This window comes from Indicator indicator, chromosome 1, assembly GCF_027791375.1.
Source record: "Indicator indicator isolate 239-I01 chromosome 1, UM_Iind_1.1, whole genome shotgun sequence".
In the NCBI taxonomy this organism is placed as follows: domain Eukaryota; kingdom Metazoa; phylum Chordata; class Aves; order Piciformes; family Indicatoridae; genus Indicator; species Indicator indicator.
This window is the reverse complement of record NC_072010.1, coordinates 11727974-11740444: the sequence shown is the minus strand read 5'-3', so window position 1 is coordinate 11740444 and position 12471 is coordinate 11727974. Positions and strand designations below refer to the sequence as shown.

At 43.5% G+C, this 12471-nt stretch overlaps 1 protein-coding gene across 1 annotated transcript; it reads left to right on the top strand.

Annotated features, from left to right (window-relative positions):
• The first annotated feature begins 811 nt into the window (after window positions 1–811).
• LOC128973352 (high affinity choline transporter 1-like) lies at window positions 812–9122 on the top strand. The gene is made up of 8 exons (XM_054389648.1): window positions 812–989; window positions 2044–2157; window positions 3750–3905; window positions 4397–4545; window positions 5029–5172; window positions 6018–6171; window positions 6940–7157; window positions 8601–9122. Exons 1-8 carry the CDS (start codon window positions 812–814, stop codon window positions 9120–9122), a joined length of 1635 nt encoding a protein of 544 aa, XP_054245623.1.
• Window positions 9123–12471: the final 3349 nt, after the last annotated feature.

Here is a 12471-nt window from a genome sequence, read left to right as displayed (position 1 = left end):
TGAATTCCTTAATACATATATGAGATCTTCTCAGAATTACATCTATTTAAAGGGAGCCTCACAAAGTAGTATAGCAGTCTGGACCCCTTCTCTGTGGCTTCAATGCAGAGTCTAACAGCATCTTGCTCTCCTGATTGCTTCCAGCAATGATAATATGCTGGACATATTCCAGCAATAATATTCCAGACATGATAATATGCTAGCTTTGAATATCAGCACTCAGCTCCTTTGGTTGGTCAGAGGTAATTCTATCCTTTCCTAGGTTAATTGTGATGATTATTGTGGGTTTAGTTCAGTCACCTTTAAACACACAAATTCTTAGCCCTATCTTCTGCATTAGCCTTGTGCCCAGAACCTAGAGAAATACAGATCTGCATGCCACTGCACATCAGACAAAACATAACATTTCCCCTCCTTTAAGCCATGTTAGTATTACCCTTCACATCAGTGTTCCATTGCTCTTATCAACACTAATCACTACCCTCTTAGTCTTGACTCCCCAGAAATATAAATTTGAGTATCTTCTAAAGAAAAGGGAAGACAGAATTGCCAACAGTCATCAAAAGAACAAGACTCTGCATCGAGCTCTCAAGACTTTAGGGTTTTCTCTGCATCTTTCCCTGCAAAGTATAGCAAACTAATACTTAGCAGTTTCTTTACAAGCTGGCACTAATTTTTCTTGGGTTTGGAGAGGGTTTTTTCCCTACTTTCTTTTCCTGCTTTTTTTCCCATTTTTCCTGATTGTGGACTCGATCAAAGAATATTGTCATCCAGCCATTATTCCTCTCTGATTTAAATTAAGCAACAGAAAATGTCTCTAAATATACCAGGCTTAGTATCTTTGAGTGTGTTTTTCACATTAACTTTAGCTACTGGAATTTGGGCTTCTTGGAAGAGCAAAAAGGACCAGCAGAACAGAAACGTAACCGAAATGGCCATAGTTGGAGGCAGGAATATAAATGTTTTCATTGGATTGTTTACTGCAACAGGTAAGTGTTCTTAAAGAACTTCTTAATATTCTTCTTAAAACACATGCATTACATAGATCTGGGGGACTTTTCTTTCAAAGCAAGTGAACTGCTTTAATGTCAGGGTAGATTTTGCCTAAGTGTGGCTTTAAAGGAGTATGGTTTCATGAATCATTTTGGGATGGATTCTTCCAAACCTCTTCACACTGAGCAGAACCTGGTGTTTATGTAGATTCTTTTAAATTAAAGAGATTCATTTAAGAGTTTAGTTAAGAGTTAAAGAGTTTAATTTAAGAGCGACAGAAGAGTATGACACTTTTCATTAAGGAGGACTGTGGTCTTCATCTTTAACCAGTTTCTGTTATCCAGAATAACATAAGAATTCTAATCCTGGAATAATCCAGTTCTGTGTGGAATAAATTGTTACTCATGTTGAACATTGGCCTCTCTCCTAAACAGAGAATATCTCCCTGCTGACTGTTGTCTTCCACTTCCCTTTTCTCTCCTTGGTGCCTGAAATTTGCTTCTCTGACCTGTTTTTTTGTTTTGTTTTGTTTTGTTTTTTTGTGAAAATTTCCCCAAGTGATATTTGCCTGGCTAAGACACTAAAGCAAGTGTTGCAAATTTGTGTTCTGATTGCAATATTTGTTTGCATTTTTTTCCTAATATCTATTTTCTCAGACTCTGTAAGTGATGTTCATGAAAGATGATCCATCTGTCACAGCAGAAATAAAAAAAAAGGCAATTCTATTTGCTATAGTAGAAGTTTTCCACCAAGAAAAATTAATTTAAACAGGAATATGTTAAAAAATGACTCTCAGTGTTTAAACATTGAGCTTTCCCATGCACATGTAGGTACTCATTCTTGAACTTGGGAAATCATTTAGGATGAGATTCTAATACTGGAACCTGTGTTCAGCAGCACACCTCATTGTGAGAGAAAATTTTGTAAAGGAAATAGAAATGTAATTAAATATTTGTACAAGACAAAGCCTTAAAGGCTCTCTGAGTGTTCTACAAGACTAGAGAATCTGTATCACAGTTCTTACCTTTCTCCCATCTTCCATGTTTGCAGCCACCTGGGTCGGAGGAGCATATATCAATGGCACAGCTGAAATTGTCTACCTGCCTTCAAAAGGACTACTGTGGCTCCAGGCACCTGTGGGATTTGCTTTGTCCCTGGTTATTGGTAAATAATTCATGCAATCAGGACACATAAGCTTTAAAAATATATATATATATATATCATATTAGTATATTAAGATATGCAACAGAGTGTAGAATACATTTCTAAAGGTGATGTTGTTTCTTCACCCTCCTATAGATATAGAATAAGCAGTTCTAATGCTACCCTTTAAACTAAAATATATATTAAAAAAAAAAGCCCAAATTAGTAGCTTGGACTTAGTGTAGAGTTTTGCCTGCCTGGAGCAAGTTATAGGACAAAAATCTTCTCTGAGAACTTTGGAAGCATGTGGCCATGTGCATCCTGCTTTTTTGACATGGTCTCTAATTCATAGCCTGTTGAGAGTGTTGGTATCATTTTATTTATTTCTTCAACGTTTCTGCATGATGAAATAAAACAACCTTGATTTTTCTACACAAATGCATTCTTCTGAGTAGTCTTATCTCAGGATGAAGTTGTAGTGCATCCAGCTTATCCTACTTTACAGCTGGCCACTGTTTTGTTGAAATTAAGCTAAGTTTGCAGAGCCCAACACGTAAGTTGTTGTTTTGAAGTCCAAGAATTACTGGACTTGCTCTGAGGTTTAGCTGTCTCACCAAGACCAAAGTTACTTCCAGTCCACACTGAGTTATACCATAACTCTCTAGAGACACAGGATGATTAAAGCAAGGAGCCTTGTGCAGAACTTCCACAGGAGTTTCTAAAAGAACAATAACCTTTATTCTCAAGTCAGAGAAAAGAGTCCAGCTGACGTGAATGTGAATCAGGCTTGGAAATGTGTTGCCAGCATTTCTTATGTGAGTAATTCTTACTAATGAATTTGGAGTGCAGGTCTGATCCTGCAATCTTTACTCAGGCCAGTAGTGCCCAGACAAGCAGTCCTGCTGGCTTCAGGGTTAGACACTGTACATATTCTTTGGTTTTAATGAAATGCTGTACATCTGAAGTCTAATATTTAGATGAAGATGGGTGGGACTCAGATCAATGTGCAGATTAAAACAATATAGACAATGAAGCCAACAAAATTTAATGTCACCAAAAAAAGGAATTTATATCAACCTAATGGCCATCGACATGGTCAAAACTTTGTTATTTAGCCATATATGAGCCTGTAGTGTCTCCCTCTGACTACTGACATTTACCACAGGAAGCATTTCAGAAAAGTTTGTGGCTCAGATTTTTAGGTCATTGGAGATGGAGAGGAGACTATATGTGGGTGTCCTTTTAGCTCAGTTCCTGTTTCAGTCACACAGGTATCTAGGCATCTCATGCCATTTGGTGTGCCCTACAGGGTCCTATCTGGCCTCCAGCAGCCACTCTGGAAAGATGTAGGACTCCCAAAAGTGGAGGGTCATATCTGTCACCTGTAATCAGATGTCCTTTATAACCTGGGGCCTCTCAGCTGGATGAAATACCACATTTAGGCAAGTGAATTGAGGTCCCAGTGTCTGTTTGGCTGCAACATTCCCTAGGGTCCGTTATGTATGAATTCCACACTCATTGCAGAGGTCTGATACCCAAACAGTATTCTTACTCTTTTTTCACCAGAACATATTACATGAAAAATTCTGTGAAACTTTCTTCACTTCTGACAGGTGGTTTCTTCTTTGTGAATCCAATGAGATCCAAGAATTATGTGACAGTGATGGATCCCCTTCAAGAGACTTATGGGAACCTGATGGGAAGCTTACTCTTCATTCCACCACTGCTAGGAGAGGTGTTCTGGTTTGCAGCTATCCTGGCATCCCTGGGTGAATACTTACTTTGGTGTTATACCTGTTAAGGGTCATATGGCACAAGTATCAGAGTAGAATACTCATTTGGGCATTGTGTGGGACTAAGCTGTGGAAAGTTGTGCTTGGCACCTTCTTTTGTGAGAGGAACACAAGCACGCCTCGTTTCTGGAAAAGATGTTTTTAGTTTTAAACCAAATTTCAGTAGTACGTATTCCTGATACTGTAATAGAGAGGTCTGGCAAATATGAGTTAGTATCTTCCTCTTGCCTGTGGCAGAGCAGGTGTAAAAAGGCCAAGTGCCTTGGTGAAGGCTGTGTAGCAAGGTAACAGAAGAGCAGAGGGGGAACACAGGCTCTCCTGGGCCCCCATGCTGCTCACTCTCTGTGGACTGTGCCCAGCTGGCACAGTGTGATGTGCTGGCATCAAAGGCATAGCATCTTATTTACTCTGTATGCTGCACTTGTGAAATCTGTCTTAAAATACTTGACTGCTGTCCTTGTCTGCAGGAGCAACGATGAAGGTCATCTTGGATATTGGAGGCTCTTTAGCTATCATCATCTCAGCATGCATTGTCATACTCTACACTCTACTGGGAGGCCTCTACTCTGTTGCATACACAGATGTCATCCAGCTGGCTTTCATTACACTCAGCCTGGCAAGTCCTGTGCCTGCCTTTGTTACCAGTTTCCTAAGAGAAAAGCTCTCTCTCTTCTTTTCAGTATCCCCACCAATACCAGCCCTTGTCCTACAGTTCCTTTTCAGGAGAATGGGTCTCCTGAAGCATCTTATAGTCCTCATGCATTTCAGACAGTGTTCACACAATTGTCCTTGCTGACTGAATGTAGCTTCTCATAAGTAAGGTCTGCAGCACCTGTGTAAAACAGCCTTGGCTGGAAGGAAGAGATTTGCTTACTGAAGGCACCAGCTGACCTGAATTACAAACTCATGTTCTTGATGATGCCATGAACCAGAAACATGCAGATGTAGAGTAAGGGAGGGGTAGCAAGGAAGGCTCTTAGTCTGAGTTTAATTTTGTGTAACTTCATGCTCTACATCTACTTTGATTTCAGTGTCTGAATAGATTCTACAAGAACAGAGACCCTAGGGAAATGGTTAACAATTTCCATTTCTATCCTAGTGGATCTGTATCCCCTTTGCCCTGGTGAACTCTGCAACAGGAAGTATTTATTACACTGCAACTCATCAATCTTACCAAGGCCCTTGGATTGGGAGAATAGAAAAGCAGGATCTTGGAAGGTGGCTGGATGACTTCTTCTACCTGGTATGGAGTATTTCTTTGGCAGGTGGCCGGGAGAAAAGACTGTGCAGCAACTTTCTGATGGAAAACTTGCAGGTTCTTCCAATCAGGAGCCTGATGTTGCACAGTTCACAGAGACAGGATAATGTGTAAAACCTTCTCTCAGAGCCACTCTGCAGCACACTGAAAGTACTGGGGAAATTCAGAGTTCAGCTGTGACAAGGAATTCAGTAGGAACACTCCATCTTTTTACTCTCCTGAAGGAATGTATGTCTTGAGTAGGAGCATCAGGGTAATTGGTTCTACTCCTGGCACCTAAATGAAGCATTCCTACCTTTTCAAGAGGCTGGTCTTGCAGCCTCTGCTAAAAGCTTGCAGCCTTTAACCTAATTATGTAAAATTCCCTCTATTTGTTAAAAAAAATGGCATGACTGCAAGTCATCAGAAAGCATAGTGCCCCATGGTGCACAACTCAACTTTCCATCTACTAATATAGCCAAGACTACAGAAGGCTGATAAACTCTTGCTCAACTGGTAATAGGAGCACAGAGAAGCTTGAGCTTGTTTGGTGAGGACAGAACCCTGAGTTTTTGAGTAAATTTGTGTGCTAAGAAAGTGAAAATGGTCATTTTATTTCCAATTTGAGAGGATACTTTAGCTATGTTTGGTTAGATTTTTCACAAAAGCTACGTTTCTGAAAAACTTCTCTTCCTTTGTGTCCGTTTCATTATGCTAAACAACTGGATAGACGGATGGATGGATGGATGGATGGATGGATGGATGGATGGATGGATGGATGGATGGATGGATGATGTCCTAAAGCAGCCAGCAGCCTGGTGGTTGCTACTGGTAACATCTGAATGTTTCAGGTGCTTGGGAGCATCCCGTGGCAAACTTATTTCCAAAGAGTGCTGTCCACTGCCTCACCAGGACAAGCAAGGCTCATCTCCTACCTCTCTGGACTTGGCTGCTTTTCAATGGCCATCCCCTCTGTGCTCATTGGTGCAGTTGCAGCATCCACAGGTAAAATTAATTGACTCAATAATGAACATGTCATTATTGTCAAAGGTGATTAAAGCAGGATCCAAAGAAGTACTGACTTAGGCTTCAAATTACCTACCCTTGTATACCCAAAAGTGTAGCCCTGGACATCAGAAATGTGGAGCCTTCTAAGGTTTAATGCACAACTACCTAGAGACATTGAAATAGCCCTGAGACCTGTTTAAAGCTGTTTACAATGAAATGGTTTTTCATGGACCTTGTGTTGAGGAAAGATGACAATACACCCTGTAAAACCCTGTATAATCCTACTTTCCAAGAAATGTTATCCTTGCTTGTTCTCTGCATGTAAGACTTAGCAAAATTACTACAGACCTGTGTTGGTTGTGAGCAAGTGTTAAAGAGCAGCCAGACCACCAAACATTTAAAGAAATTAGTTAACTCATTCATTCATCTGTCATAAGGGGCATCAGAGAAAAACTCCCTTCTCCTCACAAATAGGGTCTAGAAGCTTGACCATTAACTGTCCCATCTCTGTAAACACACAAACCACAGTTGATTTCTATGGATGGTACTGGGAAAAAGCAAATCTTGGAACTGTTGAGAGTTGCAGCATGCTTAATAGGACTGAGGGATCATAAGAGAATCCAAAAAGTTAATGCAAATCTTAAAATACCAAGTGGGTCTCAGTGCTTAGCCCTGCTGTGACTGGTCCCCACGGAGAGTGAGCTTCAAAGAAGCAGAAATGTCAGTGAAGGATTTGTTATGACTTTTCCTTGTTCTGTTTTAAAGACTGGAACCAGACAAGCTATGGTCTTCCAAGTCCACTCGAGAGAGGGGAATCGGCGATGATACTGCCACTTGTCTTACATTATCTCTGCCCAGCATACATCTCCATCGCTGGTTTGGGAGCCATTGCTGCTGCCACAATGTCTTCTGCAGATTCAGCTCTGCTCTCTGCCAGCTCTATGTTCGCTCACAATATCTACAGGAAAATCCTGAGGAAAAAGGTACTTCATTACAGCATTCAGTAGTTCTGGTGGAAGGTGCTTTTGTTTCAACACAGTCTCAAATCCAGTCTGGGTAGTCGGTGATCAGAGGTGTCTATCATAGAATCATAGAATCATAGAATCATAGAATCATAGAATTATAGAATCATAGAATCAGTCAGGGTTGGAAGGGACCACAAGGATCATCTAGTTCCAACCCCTCTGCCATGGGCAGGGACACCTCACACTACATCAGGCTGGCCAGAGCCTCATCCAGCCTGGCCTTAAACACCTCCAGGGATGGGGCCTCAACCACCTCCCTGGACAACCCATTCCAGGCTCTCACCACTCTCATGGGGAAGAACTTCTTCCTCACTTCCAGCCTGAATCTCCCCACTTCCAGCTTCATTCCATTCCCCCTAGTCCTATCACTACCTGATAGCCTAAAAAGTCCCTCCCCAGCTTTCTTGTAGGCCCCCTTCAGATACTGGAAGGCCACAAGAAGGTCACCTCGGAGCCTTCTCTTCTCCAGACTGAACAGCCCCAACTCTTTCAGTCTGTCCTCATAGGAGAGGTGCTCCAGCCCTCTGATCATCCTGGTGGCCCTCCTCTGGACACATTCCAGCATGTCCATATCCCTCTTGTAATAGGGGCTCCAGAACTGGACACAGTACTCCAGGTGGGGTCTCAGCAGAGCTGAGTAGAGGGGGAGAATCACCTCCCTTGACCTGCTGGCCACACTTCTCTTGCTGCAGCCCAGGCTCTGGTTGGCTTTCTGGGCTGCAAGTGCACATTGACAGCTCATGTTGAGCTTCTTGTCCCAGCCTGTATTTGTGCTTGGGATTTCCTCGACCCAGATGCAAGACCTTGCACTTGGTCTTGTTGAACCTTATGAGGATGGCTTGTGCCCACCTCTCCAGCCTGTCAAGGTCCCTCTGGATGCCATCCCTTCCCTCCAGCGTTTCTGCTGCACCTTACAGCTTGGTGTCATCATCAAACTTGCTGAGGGTGCACTCAATGCCACTGTCCATGTCACCAACAAAGATGTTGAACAAGACTGGTCCCAGGACTGAGCCCTGAGGGACTCTGCTTGTCACTGGCCTCCACTGGGACATGGAGCCATTGACAGCCACTGAACTGAGTTCTGGAGCTAGAGCTTCAAACATAGGTCAGGGATGTACATTTCCTTGGTAGGAATACAGATACCCACACTGATGAACTTTGCTCTTTATAAAATGACTGGTATAGCATTTGGACGAGGGTAATAAAGGAAGCTCAGAAAATACAACCCTTAGAATTACAGAGGGCAGCATCATCTCCAGAGATGTTGGCTTCGGGTGCCTGTTGGTGGCAAGCACTGCCTGAAAGCAGAGAGGGTATGATGAGAACCAGCCGGGCCAGGGCAGTGCTGGTCACCCCACCTGTGAATGCCATGTCTGTGATGTTACAATCTCTATTTTACAGGCTACAGAGGCAGAGGTCTTGTGGGCCATGAGGACCTCTATGCTGGTGTTTGGGGCTGGGGCTACTGGTCTGGCTTTTTACTCCAGGTCCGTCTATGACCTCTGGTTCCTCAGTGGGGACCTGGTGTACACCCTGCTCTTCCCCCAGCTGTGCTGCGCCCTCTTTGCTCCCAGCACCAACACCTACGGCTCAGCTGCTGGCTTCTTGGTTGGGCTCCTCCTGAGGCTGCTGGCGGGGGAACCTGCCCTGAGCATCCCACCTGTCATCTGCTACTCGGCCTGCTCCCTGGTGAATGGGACCTACAGCCAGCTCTTCCCCTTTAAAACAGTCACCATGCTTCTCACCTTGGGGACGATCGTCACTGCTTCGTACCTGGCTGAGGTTTTGTTTCAGAGAAACCTCCTTCCCCGCAGGTGGGATGCTCACAGTGTCACGGGGGGAACCAGCACCCCCATCTCCTTGCAGCAGATGGAGAAACAGATGGATTTGCCAGCAGCTGCACTAGAAGACAATTGTGATTAAATATGGGTCCTCATTTGAAAGGCCACAGTGCATTCGGCAGTCAGAGTATGGCACAAGCAGCATCGCTCTTCCCTTTGCTTTCTCCAGTAATGAATTATTTAAAGACCTCGCAGAGTAATAAAGACTTGCTCTCTTCATCCAAGGAGAATGCATATGCTCACAATCTGCAGTGATTAAAAGCACATGGCGATGGAGCACAATCTTGTGGGCACCTCAGGCCCTAGCAATGTTTGCTTCAGGGCACTCCTGGTACCCCACCCTAAAGCAGGGCTACAAATCATGCTCCAATATTTATGGCATTCTCAAATCACATACTTTTCTCACCACAAAGGAGATGAATTAATGCTTAATAGAGTGGGTATTCTTGATTAAATAAATAAATAAATAAATAAATAAACCCAAACAAGTAGGTGAGCAAACCTGTTCCCATTACTAGACTTTTAGCATAATCATCCCCTGGGAGTGCATCAGGCCTATAAAAACACAGATTACTCAATGCAGTGGATCCACCACAGCACTCCAGCAGTAATATCAGTTCTCCTCCATTCTTTGCATGCTTTACAAAGCTTTCCTTGATACCACAAAAACCTTTGCATATGCCTCTCCCCAGCCACAGCTTCAGGCCACACAGCCATTCTGCTGCCACGTGGCTGAGGAGAGGATATCCCTTCTCAGAAGCAGTTGAGCAAGATGAGGCAGCAGCCCTTAAATAATGGATAAGAAAGTTTTATGTAGCCACTATTAACAAGAAACCAAGCAGCCGGAAAAATGGAGGTGTCAGAGAGACTCTTGAATAAGCCTTCCCTAAAACACCTGGTTAAATGCCTCATGTGAAGGTGTTAGCCCATCACAGTGGTCAGATGGTGTGGGTGTGAGGGACACAAACTGATGGGAGAGAATTCAGAGGACTGTAATGACAGAAAAGTGATGGCAATTGGTTCTGAACCTGCCTACAGGGACGTGAAATCCTGAGGGAAAGATGATGAAAGATTTAAGCCATCAGGTCTGAACAGAAAAGCCCTTGATGCCTTGTTTGCATAAATTGTCAATGGGTCAGAAGAAAAGCAATCCAGCTGACTAGTGAATTTGGTCTCTAGCCTGAGGTCTGATGGACCAACACTTTTCTATGGTGGGATGGGTCATTAAGATGGGAGCTGAAATAAAGATTCAGAAGGATCCTGCAGTGGTGACTGGTGGATGGCTGTCATTTTATACTTCCCATGGCAGCTGTTTGGTGGCTCACCAGGGGTCAGCCACAATCTGCCCACTATAGCCCACAACAGCTGCTCTGGGCAGCCCCTCACCACAAAACCTTTACACAGTGGCTCAGGAAGCTTCTCTGTGTGGAAACACCTTGTACTGTTCAAGGGAAGATATTTATTGACATATCCAAAATACCCCACAGCAGAGCAACACTGACAACCAAATGAGATGCTGAGGGTGAAAACGCTGTGCTGCACAATCAGAACATGCTGAACACTATGCTGTGCATGCACAAGGTAAGAAACATTGCTGGTACCACCATGCACAGCCACAGTGAGCTCAGCAAGGAGCCATGTGTTAGTTTGAACTGCACTAAGAAAACTGCAGTGGCTCAGGAGGAGGACTGGTAGCCCTAAACTCTATAAGGGGCTTTGATGACTCTGCTCTCCATGAGGACCATCCATCTCTTCTAAAATACCCATCCTGAGCAAGGTGGAGATTCTGCTCCTCATCAGAAAAATATCACAGATCTTCATGCTTTTCCCTAGTGTCAGTAAACACCTGGGCACATTTAACTTCCTCTGCATAGCAGTCCTGTTGATATGCATTGTATGACCAGAAATTCTTTAGACCATCATGAAATATTAATGATACCATGTCTAGAAAAGGGAAACAAAACTGCTTTGAAAATTAAGAGCATTACCATTAACTGTGGCCTTAGGCAGTCACCCAGTGAAGTCTTTCATACCCTAGTGATTTGAGTGGGAGCATGCGAGATCCTGCTTAGCTAAGGGAGACACCAAAGCTATCATTAGGGTAGCGCCAGAAGAACTGGGCTCTTGTTAAATCACAGTTGCTGATTTGAGCATACTCCCCTGCAAGATTTAGGAGTGACCTAGTTTGGGGACCTATATAGCCCACTGTGTGGAGCAGACCAAAGCTGGCATACTGCATATGCACAAGGGCAGAGACCTGCTGTACGGCCCAGATGAGAGTGAAACTCCCATGTCCTCATGTGAAAGTCAGCATCACACTCACCAACCATCCCACCCAGCAGCTCTGAAAGGCAAATCAATACATCTGGAGATATTTTTTTCTCTGTGCTGCTGTGCCAAACTTTTCCTGCTGCTCCCTTGCAGAGTCCCAAGTTTAACATTAAACTTTTTCCATACTCATATGCTTGGCATGGAAGGCAATACATCCACAGCTTCCTCAACCAGCATTGAAGGACAGCACTCTGGGGTAAGACCTTGCTGAAGAGCATCACCACCACTGTCATGTCGCCGCCCAGCGCCACCACAGAAAACTCCTAGTGAGTTCAAATAGCACTGTAAGGGGTATCTGGCACACTCAGCAGAGACACTTTGCCCTTACGAAGCTTCTCTGAAATTCATAGCACTAAAACACGCTCTGCTTTGCGCAGAGGGATTAAAATGGCAAAGACACAATTACTGTAACTCTCTCAAATGTTTACCATTTTCCATCCTCATATGACTCCCTCCTCAGAACATCCCCCAGCAAGCTTAAAAAGAAAACATTCATCAAGGTCAGACAAAGTTTTGAAAGCAGTTAGCTGCAAGTAAAATAAATATAAAAGCAATTCTAGCCTATACTTAGTGACAAAATGCCTAGTCGTTCCAGTCCAGCACACCCAAAGTCCTTGAGGTGCTGCTGGGGAATGATGACCTGGCTGCCATGAAATCATTCTTTTCACAGGTTACTGCTTCCAGTTCAGTATTCTTTTCTTTCCCTTGCCTCCTCTTTATTAAAAAAATTTCTTGGGCACTGGAAGGCCCTAGTTTACTTTTCCACTTGTAGATTTATCTCTTTGGTCCCTTACATGTGCCTATGCCAATAACTGTACAGTGTCAGGTTTTGTTAATTTTTCTTAATCTAAACAGCAGCTACTTGTTTCCAGCATTTTAGAGGTTAATAATACCTTATCTGTCATGGCTAATTAAAAAGTAACAACCTCCAAAAACCCCAAACCTGCAATTCAGAAAGCATTTGATTTGCACTGAGTTCTCAGCATCTCATCAGATCCTCACCAAGAAACTGTGGATGTCTGGTTTAAGCAGATGAGAAAAACAGGAACATAACACTTCTGAAAGGAAACCTGCACCTCTTCCCCTTCTCACTTATGCTC